The 24,172-nt window shown below is 38.2% G+C and overlaps 1 protein-coding gene across 8 annotated transcripts in view; it reads right to left on the bottom strand.

Annotated features, from left to right (window-relative positions):
* TBL1XR1 (TBL1X/Y related 1) overlaps positions 1-24,172 on the bottom strand; it is a 115,078-nt gene that overhangs the window by 13,125 nt on the left and 77,781 nt on the right. For 3 of the 8 annotated variants that reach the window (XM_061353560.1, XM_061353559.1, XM_061353558.1), the window contains 8 exons: positions 9,398-9,500; positions 7,083-7,228; positions 5,435-5,654; positions 3,226-3,358; positions 2,928-3,069; positions 2,598-2,661; positions 2,399-2,496; positions 661-721 (listed from right to left, as the gene is read on the bottom strand). In XM_061353560.1, the coding sequence (XP_061209544.1) occupies positions 661-721; positions 2,399-2,496; positions 2,598-2,661; positions 2,928-3,069; positions 3,226-3,358; positions 5,435-5,654; positions 7,083-7,228; positions 9,398-9,455 (922 nt within the window). In that variant the 5' untranslated portion in view covers positions 9,456-9,500. Of the gene's footprint in view, positions 1-660; positions 722-2,398; positions 2,497-2,597; positions 2,662-2,927; positions 3,070-3,225; positions 3,359-5,434; positions 5,655-7,082; positions 7,229-9,397; positions 9,501-9,863; positions 9,997-24,172 lie in introns of all 8 variants that reach the window. The other 5 variants (XM_061353562.1, XM_061353561.1, XM_061353564.1 and 2 more) reach the window with 3 other exon arrangements.

The raw sequence follows: 24,172 nt of genomic DNA, 5'->3' as shown, positions 1-24,172 counted from the left end.
GGCAGATAACACACAGAATTGCTTGATGTTTTTGACTGTTGTCATACCACTGAAAATGCAGTGCGAGTGGAATAAAAGCCAGAAATGAGACACATCCCTTGAAGGCCCTTCAACAATGTGTTCATCATCCTCTCTATTCTATTTACCAGCTGATTCTGGCAGGCTTGCACAGCATGCAGCCCACAGAGCAATTTGTCTGACCTCCTGAGGCGCTGTGCTCTTATCCCAGCTGGCCAGTGAACAGCCTTTCAGCTGGTTTGTGGCCAAACAAATTGGGGGCAGCACAGCAGGCAGCACAGAACAATGGGATGCGGAGCTGGGATTATTACAGCAGGAAGATGACAAATGCACTCCTTACCTAATAAACACAAATCCTTTTTGGCCCATCCACTTAATTTGTCTGCCACTGTACTACAAAAAGTCAGTAATATTGGGGTTCTCTCTTCACTTTCATAGAACTGTAATAAAAGTGTGAGCTACAAAATTATAAAATCAGAAAAAATCTACATTTACATTCTCAAAATTTCTAAGATTATTAATATAGGAGTCAGTATCCAAAGACTGCCTGTAAGACTTCAAAAGGGTGTAAACAATCACCATCGATGTCATTTATTTCATCCTTTTAGATCATAATCCTGAATGATCAAAATCAAGACTTACCAGAATGAAAAGGAAACTGCTGCTTGGCTTCACCAGTGTGGGCATCCCAAATAATTGTGGTCTGTATTAAACAGATAAATAATAAACAAACTTATAAAAATTGCTAATATCCCCACAACTACCACCACTGATATGTATAAGACTACCTAGTCTACTTCCCATTGCCCATATCTGCTCCTATCTTCCCAATCGTGTTTCTAGTGTTTTACCCAGTACTTAAAGAAATGGTAGTAGAGGTACAGAGAAGAGTAAAAAATCTTAGCATAATGCAATATTAGAAAGGTGTTTAATCACGTTTTGGGGTTTAGAGGGAAGAAGGGGATTCTGTTGGTTTTGTTTTTTTATTTCACTTAATAAACAAAAATGAAACAGATTCATTTCTTTAGTCCTAATTGTATTCTTGTAATCCACTCCACACACCTTTTTTAATTTCAAATACCTGTATATTCAAATTATAATTTCAAATACTCATTTGTTCCTAAGGAGATCTTTACATAAACAGTCTCATGAATATGAAAGATTTAAGGGTTGAATTTTGTTCTGACTTGTTCTCTGCCAATACTTCTGATATCTTTCCGATGAAAGAAATTTTACATGACAAAATTAGTACTTTATAATCACTACATTATATGCCAATAATCCTGACCTACCTCAACAGTCAATGAGAATTTTGACACGGGAAGCATGAACGCAAATTATTCATGGAAAAGCAGCATAAGGTTGGGTCAATCTTTTTTGCTAACGCTGAATATTTCTCAAAGCATAATCTCAGTGGTTTTGTCCAAGTTTTAGTGACTGAAACAAGGCTTCTACCTCTTCCAGAATACCTCCACAAAGATTTAAAAATTGGCATATCACAGCTGCCAAAAGAAGAAAACCATCCTTTTTTATGCTTCAAGACATTTACTTTTCCCTCCTTTGTGCCAGCACTAGCATTTATAAAGCTGGGCACTAAAGTAAATCACATTAAATGTTTGCAGGAAAAAAGTAATAAATAAAGAAGAAAATCTAGTACTTTACAGTGACACTGCCAGTTTTATATATTGTGGGCCTGTGGTTTTACTGAGCTTGTAGTTTGCCAGTCTTACTAAGAGAAAGCCTGTGTTTACTTCTGCACTTTAAAAGGGAAAACTAAACTCTTGTTACTGTTTGAATAGTCTGTTCTACCCTTTGAATTCATCTTAAGTCTATTCTTCATCACTAGGTGCTTTTCCTACCTTTCATAAAATTTCCCTCATCAACAAAGGCTTTGAATTTAAAGACCGTGTGAGTCTAAGTTTGTTTAGAGATATGAAATAAAACAGAGTTATCAGTATATATTGACTTTTCTTACGTTCCAGCTCTAACCTTTTTAACCATTGTCAGGCTTGACTGATACCCAGATCAGCATCAAACTACTCCTTCAGTGCAATTGTTTTTTTGTGGCTTTCATAAAGTGCTTCACCAAATTTTAGATGATTTGGTTTTACAAGGGTTTACTGTTCCTATGTTCAATGCACTTACTTAGGCTAACCTAATTGGGAAGAGATCTAGGGACACTGAAATCTAATAAAATATCTCAATAAACGACTACATAACACAAGGAAGCCTTGCTAGCATTACAAGTTCTTTGTAAGCACATATTTACATCCCCTGCCTTTAGTTTCATTTACTTACTTTCTATTGCTTTGCTATTACGTTTACAATTAGATTATAAAGGTGAAGGAAAGAATTTTAACTTTACCAAAGATTATCTCACCTTGTCCACTCCTGCACTTAAAATGAAGTTTCCTTTCTTGTTCCATTTTAACGCAAATATAGGACCTTTATGTTGCCCTAAGGTGCTGGCAAGATTACCTGAAAATTTATATTGATATGAATACATTAAAAAAATAAAAAACTATGCTGTGAGCCACAATACAGGAAAATATACTGGAAATGAAAACTATTTAACTTACCATCTTTAGTCCATATCCTTGCAAAGCCATCGTAAGACCCAGTTGCTAGAAGTGTACCTTCACTCTGCCAGCAGAAAGGTTATTTTACTTATTTTTACTATATGACACAAAGTAAATGCAAAAGATTTACTTACAATATTTATTCCACTGACTATAACTTACTAAAAAGTCCCTGAAGCATAATACAAGAAATTACAATGGAACTCAAAAATAGAAATATTTCAGGAACTGTAGCAGAAGATGCACAGTTGCTGTCACTTAAAATTTGACTATGCAATATTACAGATACAATTTTCTTGGAGTATTTTGAGCACTGCCATTTCTACTTACGTTCCAATCCAGCGATGTCACATCTTTGTTGCTGGGTACATCCTGCCCTCCTTCTCGTATACAGTGTCGAAGTACCAGCTGTGTAGAGCCGCTCGTGCTGTTTTCACTGAGGTTCCATATCCGTGCTGTTGAATCTCCAGATCTACAAAAAAGTTACTGAGAATATAAGTCTCCCAATTAACTCAATTTTTAAAAGCACTATTTTTAGAACAGTAATTATTTTAATTTGCTACCATCAACATATAAAAGTATGCCAATGAGCACTGATATTATGTACATACATGGTTAATGCACATACCCTGAGGCCAAAAGGTCACTAACGGGATTCCAGGCACAAATGAATACTTCAGATTCATGGCCACGCAGCACCACTGCCTTGTTGGGAGGAATTTCAACATCACCATCTACTTCCATCATATCTGTATGATTATCTGCATTATGGGAAACAACAGTATAGAAAGGTGGATTTTAATATTTTGGGACAGTACACTGTAACTACTGTATGTGTCATATTCTTCCAATATGAACATAACTATTAATTCACAATTTATGTAGATCAAAAGTTGACAAAGCTGTAATGTCCCTTTATTTTTATTTATGAAGTACTATAAACAGATGGGATATTTCAAAAATATGATAAAGCTCTTAACCCTTTTAAACATCATCATCTAAATGGATTTAATTTTGAAACTTTAAATTGAGGCCAAAAGTTAATTCTTTGCTATGTGAAAAAATAAACGCTGATGTTGAAAGTATTGACAGTTTTTCAGGCACAATACTGTGCAGTACAATATGTTACCAGTCTATGTTGTGCTTTAAAAATACGTTTATGACACATCCATTTTCAAAACTCTCTTTCCACCAACTGCAGTCAAACAGGTTTTAAATCAACATCTCAGACGCTTCATTTACAAAATGGCTTTAATTAATATAATAACATTTGGTGATACAGTAAACTGATAACAGAGCGTTTTAAACTGCATCGGCAATTACGGTGGAATTGTGGCAACACATAGCTGTCTGTGTGGAAGTGATGTTGAATCCATATTGTTCTGCAAAACGTACTGGAGGTAATTCAACTGACAGAACAGTTTCCTTGGCGGCTACCATCAATAATTTTCTTTTAAAAATAAATTCACACTAATGTAAATGCAAAATATAAAAAATGCTGAGGAGTTCACCTGCTCTGTATTTATTCACTGTGGCTAAAGAAACCATTTCACATCTATTACTTGATTTAACATTAAGGGTTTCTGTTGCTGTTTGTATGCATGAGAGAACAGAAACGAGTAAGAGAACATGCATATTTTAAAGAAAGAGCACCATATAAAAAACATTGCTTCAGCTTAAGAGAATCAGTGCCAGTACAATTTGGTGTAGCAGCCAGTAGGGGTTGCTGGAATCACATTTAACAGTGGCTAAAATCTGAAATTTACACCTACTCTATCCAGTTCACAGTTAACAAGTAAATATTCCTTTGAGATTTTTAAATGAAAACATCAAAGTAAAGAGCTTATTTTTTTAAAGACAAGGATTATTTTTCCAGTTTATTTATCATATAGAATAAAGAAAAAAAATCTACTGAAATCCACCTGTAAAATGCAAAACTTGGATGTGGCTTGATACTAATATTCTCTCAAAAATATCTCTTTTCTCCATGTGCTTTTGCAGCAAAAGCTGTAGCTCCACTCAAATATGTAATTCAATAACTGCCAGAAGAATATTTTTAAAATCACATTTTAATGCCTGACCAGAACTTTTCTGTACTAAGCTTGATTGTAAGATATGTTCCTTTGACCGGTGATGACAAATCTTGTTTCAGGAATCACAATTAAAATGGAACCAATGAATAACCCAAACCTGCAAGCAGTTGCATTGAGTAATTCTGAACAGTAAATCATGAAAACTGATACCCATAAAGGAGACAAATGACGCAGGATTTGTCTCAGCAGCTATGATGATCTCAGCATGACAAGGAGGTCTGCCCTACAGAGAGCAAGTTACAGCTCTCCGATGCACAGGGTTAGCAGAACCCATCAGAAGTAAGTTTGCAGAGCTTCACAAGAAATGCTCAGTGTGGATTAGAAAACGCTCCTTATTCTTTGCACAGCCAAAGCTGAGAAGATGTAATATTTAAAGTGCTATCTCTGATTCCTCCCCTCTCTCCACACCCCTTTACGAAAAGGCTCTCAGAGAGTCCTGTGAAAAACCTTCAGATAACTGGAAAAGAGCAGTGCTGGAAGTGAGACTGGTCAAAGGAATATCGTGAATTAGTGAATTCGGAAGTCTGCATCTCCTCCTGCCATATGTCAAACTGGGGACAGTCAAAGGTGAGACACCATCTGTTAAAGTATCACCTGTGAAGAAGCATTCCCTGCAAGATGAAGTGTTACTAGTACTTCTACACATTTACCTCTCTCTACTAGCTCATAGTATGAGCCTGTACTATGACAAACGATAAGTAAATGATGTTAACATAGGTTAAGGTCATGTCTGTCTCAACTTACTTGCTATAGTATGTGCTCCATTCTCTTCTCCATTTGCAGTATTTTCTCCATTTTTCGCTGATCCCTGTTGGTTAGTTGCTGCTGCAGCTGCAGCAGCTGCTGCCTGCTGTTGTGCAAGTTTATCTCTGTAGGCCTGTTGTCTTGTCTGTACCACATCAGGCATTACTGCATCTATCAGTGAGAGAGACTCTATCGGCCTACCATCAAACAAGGTACCATCCTAAATAGCAGCAGAGGGAGAAAACAGAAAAACACAAGACCAAGTACAAATTAACATTATGGGGATAAATTCCAGGAAAAAAATAAATTTGAAGCTTTGATTTAATAGAGTAAACCAGTTTACAAATGGTGATATTCCATGACTGTTGTGTTTAGGATTGGAATTTTAGTCTAAAGTCACCACCATAAATATGCAAAAAAGGCACTGCAGGCCTCTGGCAGAACTTCTGGAGTCAAAAGTTACATGCTTCAAGTTTGCTAAGTAGTCTGCTAAAGCAAAAAATTCTGTAAGCTTTCCACGAGTATGATTTCAAACATGAGTGGCCGCAACAAAATCTAATGGTTTGTTTGAAGAGCTGCCAAACATTGCAAGCCTGGTCACTGGCTTGTGAAGTTATTCTATCTATTAGACTAATACTTTCCATAAACATATTATCTGGAGAGTTGACTAGTTTTCTTCCTTTTTTTAAACTGTGCTGGCATGCTTTCAAATAGCAAGAAAGAATTTTATCCTGAAATGGACAAGACCCAGTTAAAAATACCATGATACATATGCTAGGGCTTTGTAAGGATCTATTTTTAGGAGCTAGAAGGATTACTTGCAATAAATACAGAGTCCCCTTCTATTCCAATCACTTGCTTTATTTTTCTGAGGCTTCCTAAGGGAAAGGATTTGCTTCACTGGGACTGTGAAAACTACACATACACAGCAGACATAAAGGAGACTGGAAAGAGAGCAGAATTAGTAAAAAACCCACTTTCCTTCTGTAATATAACTGACACATACGAATGCTGCTAACCTTCCAGGCATAAATGAGAATGGAAACTGAGGGTGAGGATCTACACCATCAGGCAGGAAGACACATAGCTTTCTGTATTGCTGGAATAACTACTTAAACATCAAATTTAATAGATCCTACTAAAGATGAATTAGCCAGCAGAGGCGAACAAGCAAACTGGCATATACCTTCATCCTTCCTGCCACAAATTAAACCCCCCTCTCTATCTGGAAACCTTGCCTTTGACCTCTCATTACTTCATTATAATGATACATCACCTAAATGAGAGGTACATAGTGCTCTCCCACCTCCCTAGTGCAAGTCTACAAAAATAAAGAGGTTACTTGTCTCAATTATTATCTTATTGCTTTACTACAACAATATATTAGGGTAAAAACTCTACAGACAACGGACCTTTAAGCAATGAGCCAGAACACCATGCCTGGTGTTGTGTGGCTGCACTGGGCAGAACCCCTACCCAGTTATGTCAGTCCATTCTGGTTCCACCACTGGAGTCATGGTGAACACCAGCAGTAAGGAATCTGAAGTAAAAGTAAATAAATAGGATACAAGAAAGTTAAGAAAAAATACTAACATTCAAACTTACTGCAAGCAAGGACATAATGCTGCTGCAGGCAAAGCCTCCTTACCTCATTAATACTGACTTCTGCCTCTACATACTGCAGACCTTTCTGGATGATGGAAATCAAAGCAGCTGGTGGCACCAGAGCACCATTTATATTAGACTGGCTGATATGGCTCTCTATACCAAAGGTAAATGCTGAATGGGAAAACCCTAAAGACAAGGCAAAGACATCATAATTGATTTATCGGCAATGCTACTTGCCACACCACTGCAGGATCTTCTGTTTACAAACCTATGCAAATTATACAAAGTTATAGTATGTTTATGAACTACAAAAAAACTCATAAAAACACCTCTGTTGTTTCTCTTATGTTTTTAGCTTAAATGTACAAAAAGAGAAAAACAAAGTTTATATATAAACACAGAAGTTATTAATTACAGTATCATTGGCAAAGCATTTCTGAGTGACTAAATACAAAAAAAAACATAAAATACACAATTTGCAATAGCATTTACATATACTTACATATTCTCAAACTATATATATGTATTGTATCACACACAGCATATAATAAAATATCTCTCTCCAATACACCAAGACTTACTTGTTATTTACACTCACTGATTTGCTATACATGAAAGTGAAATGAATCTGTATGTAGAACAGAGTTCCATTCATGGTACAGTTCTGTCATAATTATATATGTTTTGGCACTTCGAACTACACCAGTATTGTGCACTGATTAAGCAGCAAGCGTGCTATGGTGCAGCACTCCTAGTGGCTTGCTATTTATTTGATCATCCTGAAAAGGAAAATTAAACCAAGAGAAAAACAGTTGTTTCAGCAAATTAACTTTACTGACACAGAATTTTTTTCTTAAACTCCTTTGATTTTTTTGTTGTTGTTTTTTGTGGGTTTTTTTGGTTGCTATTTTTTTCTGTCAGGTAACTAAGAAGCTGACTGCAAACTTTCAAATGATGATAAAGCAATTTTGTAAGTTTGGCTTCTGTAACAAAAGCAATATGAATAAGAACTTGTAATAGTTTTCAGTAAATTCAGGTGGAACAATGAGCTTCTGCTTTCTTCTGACAAGCAGAAACTGAAAAACTCTGCTGTCCACCACTGCTCCTTGTGCTGCTTTGCCTTAGTTTGAGAAATCCATGAGCAGTGGACATAAGCAGTGCGCAGATGTTACATCAGTCAAATGCATTTTCAAGAACCCTGAAGCCACCTATCAATCACTGAACAAAACTAAGAAACAGTAGCTGTTGAAACAACAAAGTAACATACACATTAAAGCTGGTCCTTACATTGTTACCTTAACATTGGGATTCGGGGGGAGGGTGTTTTGCTTTAATATTCTGGCTTTTTTTTAATGTATTGCTAAGGTCATATTCCCTCCTGCCAACTGACAATCATCACTTGTTCATTTCCTGGGGCATGCCCTGATTTCCAGCCAGATCACCTGTTCTAAATGTAGGCTGCTTTAGGCAATTGGTATCACAGCTGTAAGTAAAAGATAATGTCTTTTACGTAGCTTCAAGACCAAAAAAAAACACTGCAAATCCCTCTCCAACCACATGGCTAAATCTAGAAACCCAAATATGCAACACAAACTGCTAATCCAACAGGGTTTGGGAAGTTTTAAACTGTCAAGGGAACACTACTGCATTCTATCTTGTATTTTCCAGACACAGCCAGTTTGGACAAATATGACAGGACAGAAGTTCCTTGTCAAGTTCGGCAGTATTCAACCATCTCTGGCTCTTATTCCTAAGAAGCAAAAAGCTTTGGCTAGCCTGACACTAAAGGACAAAATCCTCCAAGAAATTCTCCTGCAGGGAGGAAGGATTTTCATAACTCAGGAGTCACTTCAAATGATACAAGTTACACCGGCACAGTTGCCACTTCTTCCTTTGAAATACAGAAACATCTGCCCTCCCCCACAGTCACATTCGGGTAAGGAATTCAGCCATGTAAGAGCAGCTCACAGGAGCACCATTACTCCAAGACAGAAAAGGAAAAAACAGTATTTTGGTGGTCATCCTTTTTTCTTCTTCATGCAGCCCCAATGAAAATGGTGTGAAGTATCATCATCATCCTGTAGATAAGGGATCTCCAGGAAAATGCATTTCTAGCAATCCTTGGTTGGTTGACTGCCATCTGAAGATTCCAAATGACTAAATCTGATTAAATTACAGACGGTAACTTGGCAGAAATTCATTCTCTTACTGAGAAAAAACACCAAAAAACAGTTCAGACAGAAGCACATGCCTACTGGCAAAATAATTAAACGAGTCCACATTTGCTAAAGCCAGTTGCAGATGAATACCAAGTAAATAATGCATTATTTAACAACCAGAATTGTAAGAACTCACCTGACTCTTGCAAGTATCTATATACCAGGAAGTTAACCTCATCACTGCTTATACTCATCTTTATTCCCAGTTAAACCATGAGGTCACAACAAAGGACACAACCCTGAAAATAAAGAAGTAGGTCAATTAAATATGTTTAATTCTTAATATGTATTTCTCAACAAACACTGTATTTATAAAGTAAGTAGCTCCCTGGCAGCATAGACAATGCTTTTATTTTATAATGCAAATAAGTCTAGTCATGAAAAAGTAATTTCTCTCACCACAACATAAAGGTCAGTAAATTAAATATTGAAGGGCAGATTCTCAAGTGACACAAATTGGTAAGGACTTGGGAACTATGCTGCTTAATACCAGTATTAAAAAGGCCTCAATTCATGGATTTAAAAGAAATAATCAAGTGAGTATCATCTAATCAACATTGCTGCTATAGAACATGTTTTTCAAAATGTGGATTTCTCTCTACCTGTATAACAAAGACCTAGACCTTGGTTTCACACCGGTATCCAGACAAGATCCCACTTTTACTTTCTCATCCTTTTCAATTTTTAGGTACTCCTGCTCTAGTAAAAAGGTGCAATATGGGTTGTACCATGTATCTGTTCAAAGAAAGCCCAGATAGTTCCACTAAAAATTAGAAAACATCTCAGCCATACACTTAGGCTTTGCAAAAGGAATTCTCAAAATAAGAAACAAGCTTTAACCAGACCATTTTTAGTAACATTTCTCTAGGTTTTCAATCAATGCTTTAAAATATGGATGGACATACACACAATTTTCCCTTGATTTTATTAACAGTAAATATTCAGCATGACAAATACTGTATCAGACAACACATGCTTCTGGATGACAAAGTTTGAAAATATGAAGCAACAGCAGTCTTTAAAACACAAGATAGCAGAGACGGAAAACATTATTTTCCTAACTTTAAGCCCTATTTTTGAGAACATTCTCAAGACTTCTGAACATTCGATAATCCTCATCTTTCTATAGCATCTAGTAAATAATAAAAACATCAGATCCACAACACAGTATGAAATAAAGTCCATCTCCTGTTCCTAGTATCCACCCAACACTTTTCAGTAGCATCAAGGTTTTTACCCAGCCACCCACAACTATCACTTTCTCCTATGGAACTGCAGTCTGAGAAGGTGAAGGACTTTCCTACTTTTATTTGACAGTTCAACCTGGAACTGACATAAAAAATGGGACCACAGAACAGGTTTTCCTGTTCATTTGAAATAAAGAGTTCTTGCTACATGGCTGCGTGGTAAGGCAACTCACCACTGTTGCCCAAAGTGGGAAAGCAGTTAACACGACAATAAGCAACAACTGTGAGATTATGATTGGATGAGATTATGATTTTATATTGCATAGAAAGAAGAAATTCTTTACTGTGAGGGTGGTGAGGCACTGGAATGGGTTGCCCAGGGAAGCTGTGAATGCTCCACCCCTGGCGGTGTTCAAGGCCAGGTTGGACAGAGCCTTGGGTGGCATGGTTTAGTGGGAGGTGGCCCTGCCCATGGCAGGGAGGTTCAACTAGATGATTTTAAGGTCCTTTCAAACCCTAACTATTCTATGATTCGCATTACAAGGCTGCCATACATATTCTTTCTAGGTATCTTTTCCTAGCAAGATTTCCCAAGGAAATAGGAGAAAATAACCACATTCTCTTTCTTATCATCTGACTTCTGAATTTTAACAGTCAATTGCAAACAAATTTGATGGTGGGAAGAGCTCTTCAAGATGTGACTTTCCAGAAGTCCCATAATGTTGTAGAAGAAAGACCCAATTAAACTCCTCAAGAATAAGAGAGGCTACAGGATGTACCTGGACATCAAAAGGTCAAAACACATGAACACTGGTGAGTCAGTGACCACATGGACACCCCCAAACCCACCATAGCCATGTGGCCACCTCCCAGCTAATAGCTGGAGGAAAACATTATTTTCTTAACTTTAACTTCCTAACTTGAAGTGGGACCGGGAAAAGTAACGCAGCCCAAGAGCTGCACAGGGAGGGCTCAGACCCAGTAGGGGCTGGTGGGAGAGCTGGGGTTATCCTGCAGGGAAAATGGGGGGTTGTAAACGATGCTGGATGTGTTCACAGAAACCCACGTTTCATGCTTGAGCATACTGTGCTGCCAAAGGTAAGAAAGATGGGGTTAGTTGACTAAAGAAATAAATACAAATACAGAGCTACTTAAATCCATCTCATTTCTACATGAAAAAATAATTGATGAAGTGCAATAGCTTCTAGACAGTGCAACACAACTTGCAAAGAAAGGTGCTTTGATACTCAAGCCACCTCACCCCTCCACAGCCCCCAGCGTTGTCTGACATACAAGGTATACCTGCCAAACTACAACATACCTTGATGGCTCATTTACTGAGCAGTGTGTGAAATGAATGTAATTTTTAGCCATTTCATGCATTAGCAACTGATTCTGCCATGTGCAAGACCAAACATTTTATTTAGCAATGTTTTTTTGTCACACCTGGTGGAAACTATCTTTAAGACTGCTTCTTAGAGAAGTTCTGTATGAAGAGAAACAATATTCTTCTTAGGAAAAAAAAAGGTAACTAAATTTCTGAAGACTCGTAAAGAAGCCTTTATATATTACATACGTGCACAAACAGTGTACTTCATAGATCTGTTACTGATTTTTTAAATCTTACTGCATCATTGAGAAGGTAGATCAAAATGCAGAAATCAGATGAAAATGCCATTTGCCACACAGAGATGACCTGCGTGTTTAATAATGTCCCCCCCCCGTGTCATGTCGTCGCCCCCCCCCCCCCCTCCCCCGGAGAATTGTGGAGATGCCACGTATTTTCACCCATTATGGAGCTGGATAGCTAAAGAAAATAAAAGCTAACATTTTGCTTGTCTGTCAAAAGCGTTATTCAACCTGTCCAAGTCAAATGAGCACCACTTTTCAAGGCTAGTTCACAGTGTTTTCCAGAAGATGCTTTGGTAAGGCAAGTACTGCCACATGCTGTCCTGCCCAGCTATCAAGAGGTGGCAGTGCAACACTGGCTTTGGTACTCTAAAGTCCAGAAAATAGAAATGTGTTCAACAAATACACAGCTTGCCTCATGAGGACATGAAAACGAAAAGGGCTCAAAAAGCTCCAGTTTTTTTTACCACGATATTGTTTTATCCGTTATTTTTTTTATGCGTATTTAAATTTTGTGAAAATATTTCTGTATTTATCCCTCCTCACAGGCCCAGTCATTCAGCCCTGGAGACAACCATCACTCAGCAAACACACAGTCAAGGGAAGTGAGGAACTGCGAACAGATCAAGCAACACCAAACCACCTTCCTGCCCATCCCAAAAGTAAACTATCACATTAAAGAGAAAATAGAGCAAAAATACAGATAGCAGAGGATACAATAATTATTTCTGCTTGACAAACTTGGAATTGATACCAAGCTTGATTCTGACTGCTGGGCTTATGCTGCCAACCCTTGAAAGCAAGGGCTGAGCCAAATACCCCAGCAAAGGGCTCTGCAACATAGCCACCTCCAGCCTCAGGATCAGACTTTGCAGACAGATGAAGAAGCAGGTCAGAGCTGCATGAACCCCATCACACATGATGGTGAAGCTGCTGCTGTTCCTAGCCCTGGGAACCATGCTGCCTCCTTCTTCGTTCACAACTTCCTGGGATGTAATCAGCAGGAACGACCTGAGACTGTGGCAGCAAGAGGATGATGGGGAAACGGAGCAGAGGCAGGATGGGGAGGGGATCCACTGACCCCAGGGCCACCAGCCATATTGCTCTCAGTGCTCATTACGCATGGCCTCCCCTTCATGCTGAAGTTACAACTTACCAAGGATGTCTGCCAAATTAAAAACAGTAATGGGAAGGAAAGTAAAACCCCTAACCTATGAAGCACATGAACAACAGTTTCCCTAATGCCCCAACACAGCCCCAGGCTTTGTTTGGGAGGTGACAGAGAAGATTTCTTCGTGGTGTCATGTAAACGGAAACATAAACATGAACAGAGGAGGAAAGGCAGAAAATAAGTAGAGGAAAAGCAAAAAAAAAAAAAAAATTTACCTTTATGTATGCACCCATGCATGTACACACTCCACGTACTAACAAATCTACTTCATTAATGCTGGTGTATTTTCCCTAACTCCCCTATTTATATGTGCAATCAAGTACTTATTTTTGGCACTTCATAGATATTAATATTGCTTTTTATTTTAGATACAAGAACTAAATAACCAAAAGGACAGAAAAATGAGCCAAAAATAAATAGATGTGACACATGATTCCTGTCAGTCTTAAATTTCTAGCCTAATTTGCAAAGCCCATTAAAAATATCTCACAATATCTCTATGCCCCAAATCCATTCTGAAAATAAAACAAGATCCTTGAGGACTTTTTTTCTGGCCCTTATAAAAATTCCAAGTCTTCATCCAAACATTCCATGAATTTACAGGAAACACAGCAAAGTATGATGCACCCACACTACTGTTTTAGCTCCAAGTGCGCTTTTAAAGGAAATCTCTCCCACTTGCCTCTACTTTTGTTTTGCACGTTGGAGCAGTCACAGTGCATGTGAAGTAGATTTTTTATCAGTACAAATAGGATTAAAACAAACAAACAGAATTAAAACATGGGTTAAAAAAGGATGTGCACAAAGGCTTACAAATCATGCCCCTATTGGTCTCAGGCTTCCAGTCCCTAGGACCACACCAGGATTGATATTAATTGCTCAAACAGAGCCCACTTCCGCACACCTGTCTCTCAATCCACACATGTCACTGCAACGTTCAGCAGTGCCACAGTGCCAGTGAAACTGTATTACAGCATAGCTAACCCATCACCCTGTTCTCCCTCAGTCATCTGAAACCACTGGTTATCTGTAGGATTCCCAGCCAAAACCAGTACAATCCCCTTCCTAAGCCTGTGGTTTGTAACACCACTGTTCAATTAGAATCAGCACAGTACCAAGATACTCCAAGTAATTTTTAATACTGCTATAGAAAGTCTCTGAACTCCCAAAATTTATCAGGAATAAAACGTATCAGCCACAAAAGTCAACTGTCTATACAGCTGCTGGCCTCAAGATCTACTCAAGAACTACCACAGGACAGGAACAGACAAGACGCACGTGTCTGCTTTAGACAAACTGACCTACCCATTCCAACTCTGAATACGTTTTAGAAATCCCACAACTACTTTTTTTCAAAGGAAACGAGGTTTCTTGCCCTAAAGCCAACATACCAACTCTGACTTAGCTTCCACAGAGCAAAAATGTGCCTGTACTTCTTATAATAAGCCTACAGTAACTCAGACACATAGGTGTCGCAGAGGCTTGTCCATCCCTTGAGGACCATTCTACACTTTCATACCTGGGACAAAATTTACAAGTAAAATCCATTATAATGAGATTAAGTTTCACTATCACAAGCACTGCCTCTGCAGACTAATGGAAGCCCAACAGTACAAAACTGATTGCATTTCTTACAAATTATTATTCTACACTGCAAGTTCACGCTAGCTTTGTATTCTTCTTCCAGGTTCATGCTAAATGCTGGAGAACAGATGCCACCTGATATGGCTCTTGGCCTAATAGGTGTTTTGTTTCTTTCTTTTTTTTTTAATAAACAAACCTGAACTAGCAGAGAGAGTTCGTACATCAGATTAGTGCCCTGTATCTCTCAGTCATGGTTTTATAACATATAATAAATCTAACTGTAGCAAATCTACTATATCATCAAACAACAGCCTAAGAAAGCAGTATTTCCGCAGTTTTAGGTGGGCTCTAACAGATCCTAATTAGGTAGGATAACAGAAAAACCTGGCAGGCTGCTGTGAATCATACTTCCCCAAAACATACCAATCATTAGTTTGATACCAAATGTGGTAAGTTAAAGGGAACAGATAATGCTCTGGGTAGCTTTGAAAAATGTTCAGTGTTCAGATATAAACAGAAGCATGGCTACAGAAACAACAAATCCCCTACAACAGAAATATTGCCCCTAGTCCTTTTTCCTTCTTTCACAAGAAATCCAGACAAATATTTTGCCAGCATGTGTGCCCACAGACAATGATACCTTTTTTTTTTTAACTGCTGTTTAAGAATCTTTTTTTTTAAATGACTATGATGATTTATTAAAAAAAAAAAAAAAAAAAAAAAGCAAGTTACATGACCCAACCTGGAAATTTTTTAATTCTTCCCCAAACCCCTGAAATTGTGTAAATGTCCTCTGGAAATTTTTATTACAATTCTGTTTTACATCTGTATTACCTCTCTCAAGAATAAAAATGAAGTCCTGCATGCGATACACAATTCCTCTTCATTACACTTTGCAACTAACGCCGGATCCCCTCAGCCTGCCAAATCTACCTGCTGAGTTCAACAGCTAAGTGCTTGCTGTCATGGTGACTCAGGAGACAGACAATACACCATAGCTCAGGAAGGCGCTGATAAAACTGCATCCAGGTCGATTAAGACTGTGAGGTACCAATGCCACCAAGTCTGCTTGGATTTATCAAATCAGAGGCGCTGAATAAAGTGAAAAGGGTTGCTATTTAAGTCCAGCCACTCAGACCAGGTGAAATACTGGATGCATGAGGTTTCAGAAGGACTTAATTTGGGTACTAAATCTACCATGTGAGTACCTTGCAGAACTGGAGTTTTAAACCAGGACTCCACAAAATGCTGCTGTTGGTGACTGATGCTGTACAAAGGCATTCTCCAAAGACTCTTCCCAAGATGTGGTGTGTCTACCCCAAATAGCTGCTGAACTCAGTAAGACTATATTCAAAATAGAGTTATGTATAGCCCTTTAGAAATAGTTTATAAAAGAAAACTCGTAAAATAAATTGGTGGTTCCGGTATGTCAAGCAGGCAGTGCACGACCAATGTTGTATGTCCTTCTCTGTAAGAATTTATTAGACATCAATTTCAATCAAAAGAACATTTTCTCATACTTTAAAAAGAAGAAAAAAAAAAAAGGTTGAGTTTTCTTTAACCACTTCAACTGATAGCTCTAAACACTCCTATTTCACATCTTCACTTTAGAGATAAGGTGCAATACTGCATTGGGCACAATATAAATGAGCCTTTATTAAAGTTCTACTATCTGACAATCTGCAATTAGGAGTTCTTTCTAACCTCCTGAATTTAAAGGAAAATGATTTTTAACTGAAATGTACAAGCTTTGCTGTAATATATCTCAAAATGAAAGTTATCTTATTTTCCGCATTTTTACCTATATCTAAATTGCTATTACCTAAATGTGCCCTTCTTAATTTTAAGATTCAATAATCTATGTCAAATGTGAACTTGCAAAAAAAAAAAAAAGAAAGAAATCTGTACTTTCACCTAGTGAACCTTCTTACTGATTTCCCACATGATCAAGCTTTACTAGTTTTCCTTCTAGCAACTTAAACAAAATGCTTCTCGTGTTCTAAATACTGCTTTGCTTTTAATCTCAAAATACAGCTTCATTTCCAAATACTAAAAAAATACTTTTTCCTTTCCTCATCTGAATTGTTTTCCTTAGCTCAGGCGACAAATATTTGTATTCTGTACTTCAGCTTTAGTGACCTAATTTATGGCAACAGCCTCTGTCTTTCTGTGCCAATTTGAGAGTATGAAGCATACAAGATGACAAAGCCAGTCTGAAATTTTCTGAAGAACAAGAATTACAGCCCTGAAAGGAAGAAGAAAAAAAAAAATTGCCAAAACCACCCAAAACCTTAGCTAAATATACTGCCTACTTATCTGAGTACTCAGTCCCCAGAAATGCCAAGTGCAGTCCTGAGTACTATTACAAAATAAGCTGCAGATGAAGCCCATTTGTTGGTTTTGCCTAGAGCAAAGTAGTATTTAATTACTGAACCATGAATCTCCTCCCCAAAGTCATATGCTGCATGACCCAGGAGACTGGGATTCCGGATGTTTCTGTAGAGAAACAAGCCACAGTATATTCAGTATCATATTTCCAGGGCTATGGCTACAAAGCTGCAAAGTTTTATGCTTTCTAGAGTCTTCCTGGGCAGCTATATGGCATTTTGCAGTGATTCCTGGCTGCCATATTCTGTAAATGCCTAGACTGACTAACGAAGGATATTTCTGGTACCAACACTTTCTTCAGCACTCTCTAGGTTCTTAAACATCTTTTTTATCTTGCTATAGGGCAACACAAGAAGGAATGAAGTGTTTAGGGGAGACATTTTTCTCCTTATTTCCTGTATTAGAATAGCAAATGGTTACTGTATATTAGTATTTTAAAGACCTTACAAATGTTTGGGGAACAATGAAAATAGACATCTCTTTCCAGACACAACTCTTATGCAAGATAATTACAACCCTATTGAAATGGAGGTAAGTAGGGATACATCTTTCTTGAGAAGCAAATATGCTATTCCTCAAAAATTAAAAGACAAACCTAGCTGCTCAGCACATGCACCCATATTCCAGTAAAACCACCAGCAGAAGAAAAACCTGCCTCAATTTTGACTACTTCATCAAAGCCATTCCTCCCTAAATTCCCACAAGATCCCAAGCCCAAGCATCTCATCTCACTCTCCTGGGGGCAGCTAAGGGGAGGTTTTTTAATCACAGACTCACTGATGCAGGCAAATTAGGATTAAATGAAAACTGTTCAAAAGTAGTAGTTAAAAAGCTAAATCACCAACCTCTTTCAATACTTGAATAATTTTTAGAGTGCTCCAGGAAATATAACCAAATGTTATGATATTCTCCTTAATAAAACACCTCATCCAGGCTAAAGGCATTTTGTTGGAAAGAAGGAAGCCACAGCTTGATGGGATGACCTACAGGGTTAGACTGTCCTACCTGCACAGAAGTTGGGCAGATGTCCATAGCAGAAAAACTGGAAATGCAACATTTGTAAAACTGATCAGAAACAGATAGCTTCTGATCGATGACCAGAATTAGCACAGTTACCTGGGAAAGCAGCAGTACCGGTTCAGCCAGTATTGATTACTTCACAAGATGTCCTGCAGAGTCCATATTCTAGGCTCTGTATGCTAAATATACGTAAGTCTGTAATGAAGAGGGAAATACCAAACAAATGCTTGTTGTTACTCCAGAGAGAGGCATCTGTCCCCCAGAAAGGAAGAATTTTCTTATTGGTGGCATCATCAAAGAAACAGTGGCAACATCAAGCAAGCTGTAGTTTCCATTCTTAGGTCATTAGAAAGTTGTCCCTTTAGACAGAGTTAGAATCCTTCACGAACACCTAATTTAAATGGAGACTTCTGCAATCAAACTAACAGACCCTATCCCCAAAAGGCTTTGTAGAATTTTTAACTGGCTTTACGTGCTAAAATAATGGCGCACTAATATTCTCTGGACCTAGATACAGAATAACAGTAGGTTGCTGGAATCAAATACAAGAAAGACAAAAACTGGAAGAAGAATTATCTGCTGTGTTGTTTAAAATCCCATGAAATGTACCTCTTTGGCAAGCACCCAGTTCTAAGCATACAACTATATGACTGCTAATTTCCCATGCTGCATTAAAGCCTTAGCAAAAAAAATAATTATGGATGAATGTGGGAACACACCCAGTAATCCTTGCTTGGATCAAATTGTGTAAAAATTTCAGAGAAAATAACAGATTGAGAAGAACTCCTGAGTCAGTCAAAATGAGCCCTATCAAGAGCTTCTGCTGAGATTAAGGTAGGGGAGCAGCAATGTCCAAGAAATGCCTTCTATTTGTGACCATGCACCACTAAAATAAGTATAAGAATTATGTTTTGAACTTTCTGATCAAAAATGTGTAGAAATTAAACTGTTAAACAGAGTTAAAGATCTCCACACTGTGCTAAGTTTCTGCTCTTAGCTGATTTATTCTCATTTTCACTGCTGGAAAACTCACCAAATAACACAGCCTGTAAGCCTGATCAAGAACGTACCATTTTTCCAATACATTGTTCCTGATGCTCCCACAATAGATCATTCAAGGCTCTAAGGGACTGCATCAATTAAATTGAATGATGTTGTCGCCTGCTGGTACATAAATGCAAAGGCAAAGCTGAGGGGGTTTATTTTCAAAACAGGAGACATTGATCCTGTGACAATGTTCCATTACCCTGACTTTATTTCTGTTAGAGACAGTGATTACATCTACATCAATTGCTCTAGCTGATGGATACTGGTGCACTAACAGTGACACAGTTTTTCACTATGCTGCTGCTTCTGACCTGCATACTGATGGCTTACAAAAAATGATTCATTCTGAGCTTGGACTGATGTTACTTATTTATCAGTGGAAAACTACTGAAGATTGGGCAAACTTTCATAGTTGGTCAGTTTTCAACTATTTGTGGTTTTGGGTTGGTTGGTACGTGTATTCTGGAAATCTCACTGTGGAACAGTGATTAGTGACCATGTAGTCTGGCCTAATTATGTTTGTTATGATTAAAAAGTTTATATTGATGCCTGATGATAATAAAACAGCACACGTAGTTTTATAAGCATCTGTGGAAAGATATCCCTGCACACCTACAATAGCAACTCTGTTTTGACTGGGGACTTTTTCAGACAGATGTATAGACTCTTCTTCCATTTCCCCATACCATTACCCTTTTACAGTTTCTACCCACTGTACCTGCCATCTTTCCCAACCTGGTGATTCATCTTCTGGGCTTTCATCTCAATTTGACATGCGATCTTCAGCCTGTGGTCACACACTTGCCCTGGTTTTCACCTCTTCACCATGCACTGCCTACATGCACTCTGCACTCCTGAATTCATCTCTCCAACCACATTCAAGAGTGCTGCCTTTATCTGTACTACCTTCAGTCACTTCTTTTCTACATTCTTCTTTCACCACTTCTCCATTGCTACACAAGTTGCTAACATTTTGCACAAATAAACTCTGATGGTTGAAAAAAATTCAATTAATCTTTAGAACAGTGATTTCTATTCCAACTAAGCCCTGTTCATTTTATTTGTCCGTGTTTGTTTAGCCTTGGGCCCTCAGTCATGTCCTGAAGTGCTTGCAAGAGAAAGGCCTTTGCCAGACTCGCTTCAGTGTATTTACCACAATGGGCTCCCTCTTTCTTGGTTTGCAAGGTTTTTTAATGCTGCCATAACAACAACAAATTGAGGTGCTTTGAAGTTATACCTACACAGAGTAACAGCACAGCGGAGGCTGAAGTTAGCAGCATCTGACTGAGTGCAGAAACCAGAACAGCAGCACACCTGCCAGAACCAACCAACATCTTCTCACAGCACCCCTCTGCACCATGCTGACACCTATAACTCACATTAAACACAAGGCTGGGTACCTCTTTGGTGAAGCTCATTCCACACTGCACATCTGTAGTTTTTCCGTAACCAAAAGGAACACAAAAAGACCCCAAGTCTTCCTCTGCAGTATGCCCTGGTACTCATGAGGCTGAGCATGTGGGGAACCAAGCAGCCCCTGCCTAGGGGACCCAACTGCATTCAAATGAACAGCAATGAATTTTGGTAGAGTCTAAGTCTTTAAGCACGCTTTAGAGGCCACCACTGCCTCATGGCTTTGAATTGTGTCTTTTTGGTGAAATGAGAGGTTTTAATGTTTTATTAAGGTTGCTATCATCATTTAGGCAATTATCCTGAATTTCTGCATGTCTCTGGGACCTGGTTTGTCTTTCCAGTGAACACCCTTAAAACTAGGACCAAATGCACTTAGATCAGTCTGGCCACAGACAGCTATGTGAACATGACATTTTCCAACAAAGGGATCCACTCACTCACTTGCTCTACCCTTGGCATATGAGCCTGAACACTCTCACCTCAGATTTTTTAGCACCTACAAAGCTAGTATTAAGTGTAGATTTTATTTTCAGTACAGAAGTTGACAAAACTACCCTATAAATAATACTAACTACATAAAAAGAGCAACAGAAGCATTTCCTGCAGTGGAAGATCCAAGGGAAGGGGTTGCTCTGTGTGTGTGAGCATCTTCCCTAACTCCTACATTATTTTAGAAAAGATCTTGGATTGTCTGGCACAGCACGTAACTTCTGTAGTGCTGGGGGTATAAGCATGTGATTTGATTAGGGAAAAAAAAAGAAGAGAGAAAATAACAAGGTGTTCTGTTCACAGAGCAGGTGAAGAGGGTTTGATCTATCCTAAAAGGAAATAAACCTACCTGATTTCCCCATTGTTAAGCCTAGTCTTATATGGCTTTCCTGTGAGAAAAGAAGTTCTGGAATTATGTACCCTGACAGCATCTAGTTTTGGGACAACAAATAATTCTTCTGAAAATCCTATGTGAGCACAGAAAGCTGCCAATTTTTTCCTGAGGCAGATGTTCTGTTGAGTACTAACAGCTCCAAGTCTGCTGCTTCTGAAAAATGAAGGATGAAATGTAAAACCCCTGTGAGGAAATACCATCAAGGGGTCAAAAAAAGAAAAAACGCAAACAACCTCACAAGACACAGAGAACATCCTCCAGTTGCAATTCATTACAATTTCAAGTCAAGAAAATATAAACCTTAACAAGGAAGGACATCTCCAGCTTTAGTGGCCAGTAATCAAAGCAACCACATCAGAACTTGCTACTTACTGAAAAGAAGGCCATATATATTCATTTATTTTTTAATCTGGGATGAAGAAAAAGCAAACAGCACCCTTCAGATAGGGAAGGCAATGAATTAATTGTATTAAGAATGCAGGGGTTTGTTGTGGTTTTGTTTTTTTTTTTCTTTCTTTTTTTTTTAATAAAAGCATCTGATTACTTCCGACTACTTGGGGCAAGGCTAATATTAGTCATGAGTTATGGACTCATAGGCAAACAGAATAGCACTTATAAATGTTAACAGTAGAAATGCTCTGTACTTTAGACATGTTTTTCTCTATTAACAGATATGTAACATGTTGAGAATCTAACTGCAGTTGGTCGGTATTGAAAATATGTGCTAACATTCATCAGATTTAGTGCTTGAAGTTCTCTACAGCTATGAAAGATATCCTAAAGTCTCAAATAAATTAAATATAAACTGACAAGTTCTTTCTAGCCCCAAGATGTTCACCTCGAAAGATTTAAGGACATGTAAGTCATGACTGACTGCAGCATTATGCATGAATGGAGAGTTTTAAAGAAAGCTTAAGAAAGTTTACACTCAGATTAAAAATTCAACTCTTTCCTTTACCCAAGCATTTTCACATCCATCCCTGTTTACTAAAGCTGCCTGAAATGAGCCTGTGGGAATCTGCAGGTGAATAACCATTATGAGTTCAGGACCTTTAAAAATAAAAATTAAAGGTCTTCCCCCCCCACACACACATTCACAAAACCAAAAGTAGACAACATGCTTCTGCAATTGGTCATATGAATGTAAAAACCCCTCAATATGTGAATCTACATTAGGTATGTCTACTCCCACACTCCTCACTATCCCTGTCTTATTAGATTGCTAATCTGCAAAACCAGGCATCCTTTCCTTACAACTACTCTGATACCACCTACAACACAACTTTCTTCTATTCTCAAATAAAACCCAAATGCAACAACAGTATTAAAAGGGCAAACAACAGCTTTGAATCTTTAAAAGCTGTCTGCACATTTTTGCTCAAGAATAATCAAATTGCAGTGCCTGAACTTAAATGACAGAAACTAGTTACCAAACAAGATCAAGTGCAAAAAGGCTGCATGAAACCATTTTCACACTGGCTTATTTTTTTTTTAATTGAAGACTAATTAGCAGGAAGAAATTATTAAATCAGAGCATACCTCACAAAAGAGATGTACTAATTAAGATTTAATGCTTACAAATTAATTTTAGAAAAAGGACGGTTAAAGTAGATCCAGGAATTAACCACCTACTTTAGCACCTAAAGATTTAACCTCAGATGGACTTCGAAATTGGGTAGCTAAATTTCCCAGAAGCACCTAAATCACTTAGAAGCCTTATTGGAATTAACTTCTAACGAAGAGCAGGATGTGAAGTGTCTGCCTCTTCTAGCAAGTTGATGTGCCTCTCAAAACCCGTGAAATAAGTTAAAACACAAACACTGTCTGACAAACATGATTTCTGGTATGCAAAGAGTCAAAGCTGCTCTTATCTGCTCAATTTAAATCATGTATTACTCAAGTAAGAGTTTAATATCCATGATCTTAGCTCTCCTAAGGAGACCAGGCACAGCCACTCCAGAACATGACTGATTGCAGCCACAGACAATATGTAATAATTCATTTGTCTTCAGTTGTGACACAGCGTGATCAAGTACTCATCCTATTTTCTATTTACAACCTAAAATAATGAAAATGTGAGAGCAATGTAAAATTCTCAATTCTTCTTTCACTGCCATATATACCAATCTGCAATACACATGCAATCTGTTAAAATGTTATCAAAAACCAAAGCAACAACAACCCAAGCAACATCTCAGAGATGTTGTACCAGCCAATGCAGCTGGTCAAGTGGGTGTGTGTCTGAGGCGGCTCTAGAAATGAGCAGCCTAGAGGCAGGTTAAAAAGGGTGCTGGTACAGGTTGTAAGGGCAAAATACTGCTTTACTTCTACTGAAATAAATTACTGGGAAGATTGGGCTGGGCATTTCTGGTCCACCGTTCTTTCATTGTTGGCCTCTCACGGCTGTCGCTGCCTCTGCCACAAACTCTCCAGGAGGCCGCGAGACAATAACTGAAGAATGAGAGAGGCAATGAATTGACTTGCATAACCCCTGCCTCAGATTCCACTGGACACTCAACCACACAAGAAGTTGAGCTGCAGACCTGAGACCCTTGCCAGGATAGACGTAAACAAAACCACTGCTATGTT

This window comes from Neopsephotus bourkii, unplaced genomic scaffold (assembly GCF_033783945.1).
Source record: "Neopsephotus bourkii isolate Nb327-2 ecotype Australia unplaced genomic scaffold, CSIRO-AGI_Nbou_v1 NB_678, whole genome shotgun sequence".
Classification (NCBI taxonomy): domain Eukaryota; kingdom Metazoa; phylum Chordata; class Aves; order Psittaciformes; family Psittacidae; genus Neopsephotus; species Neopsephotus bourkii.
This window is presented reverse-complemented; position numbering and strand designations above follow the sequence as displayed.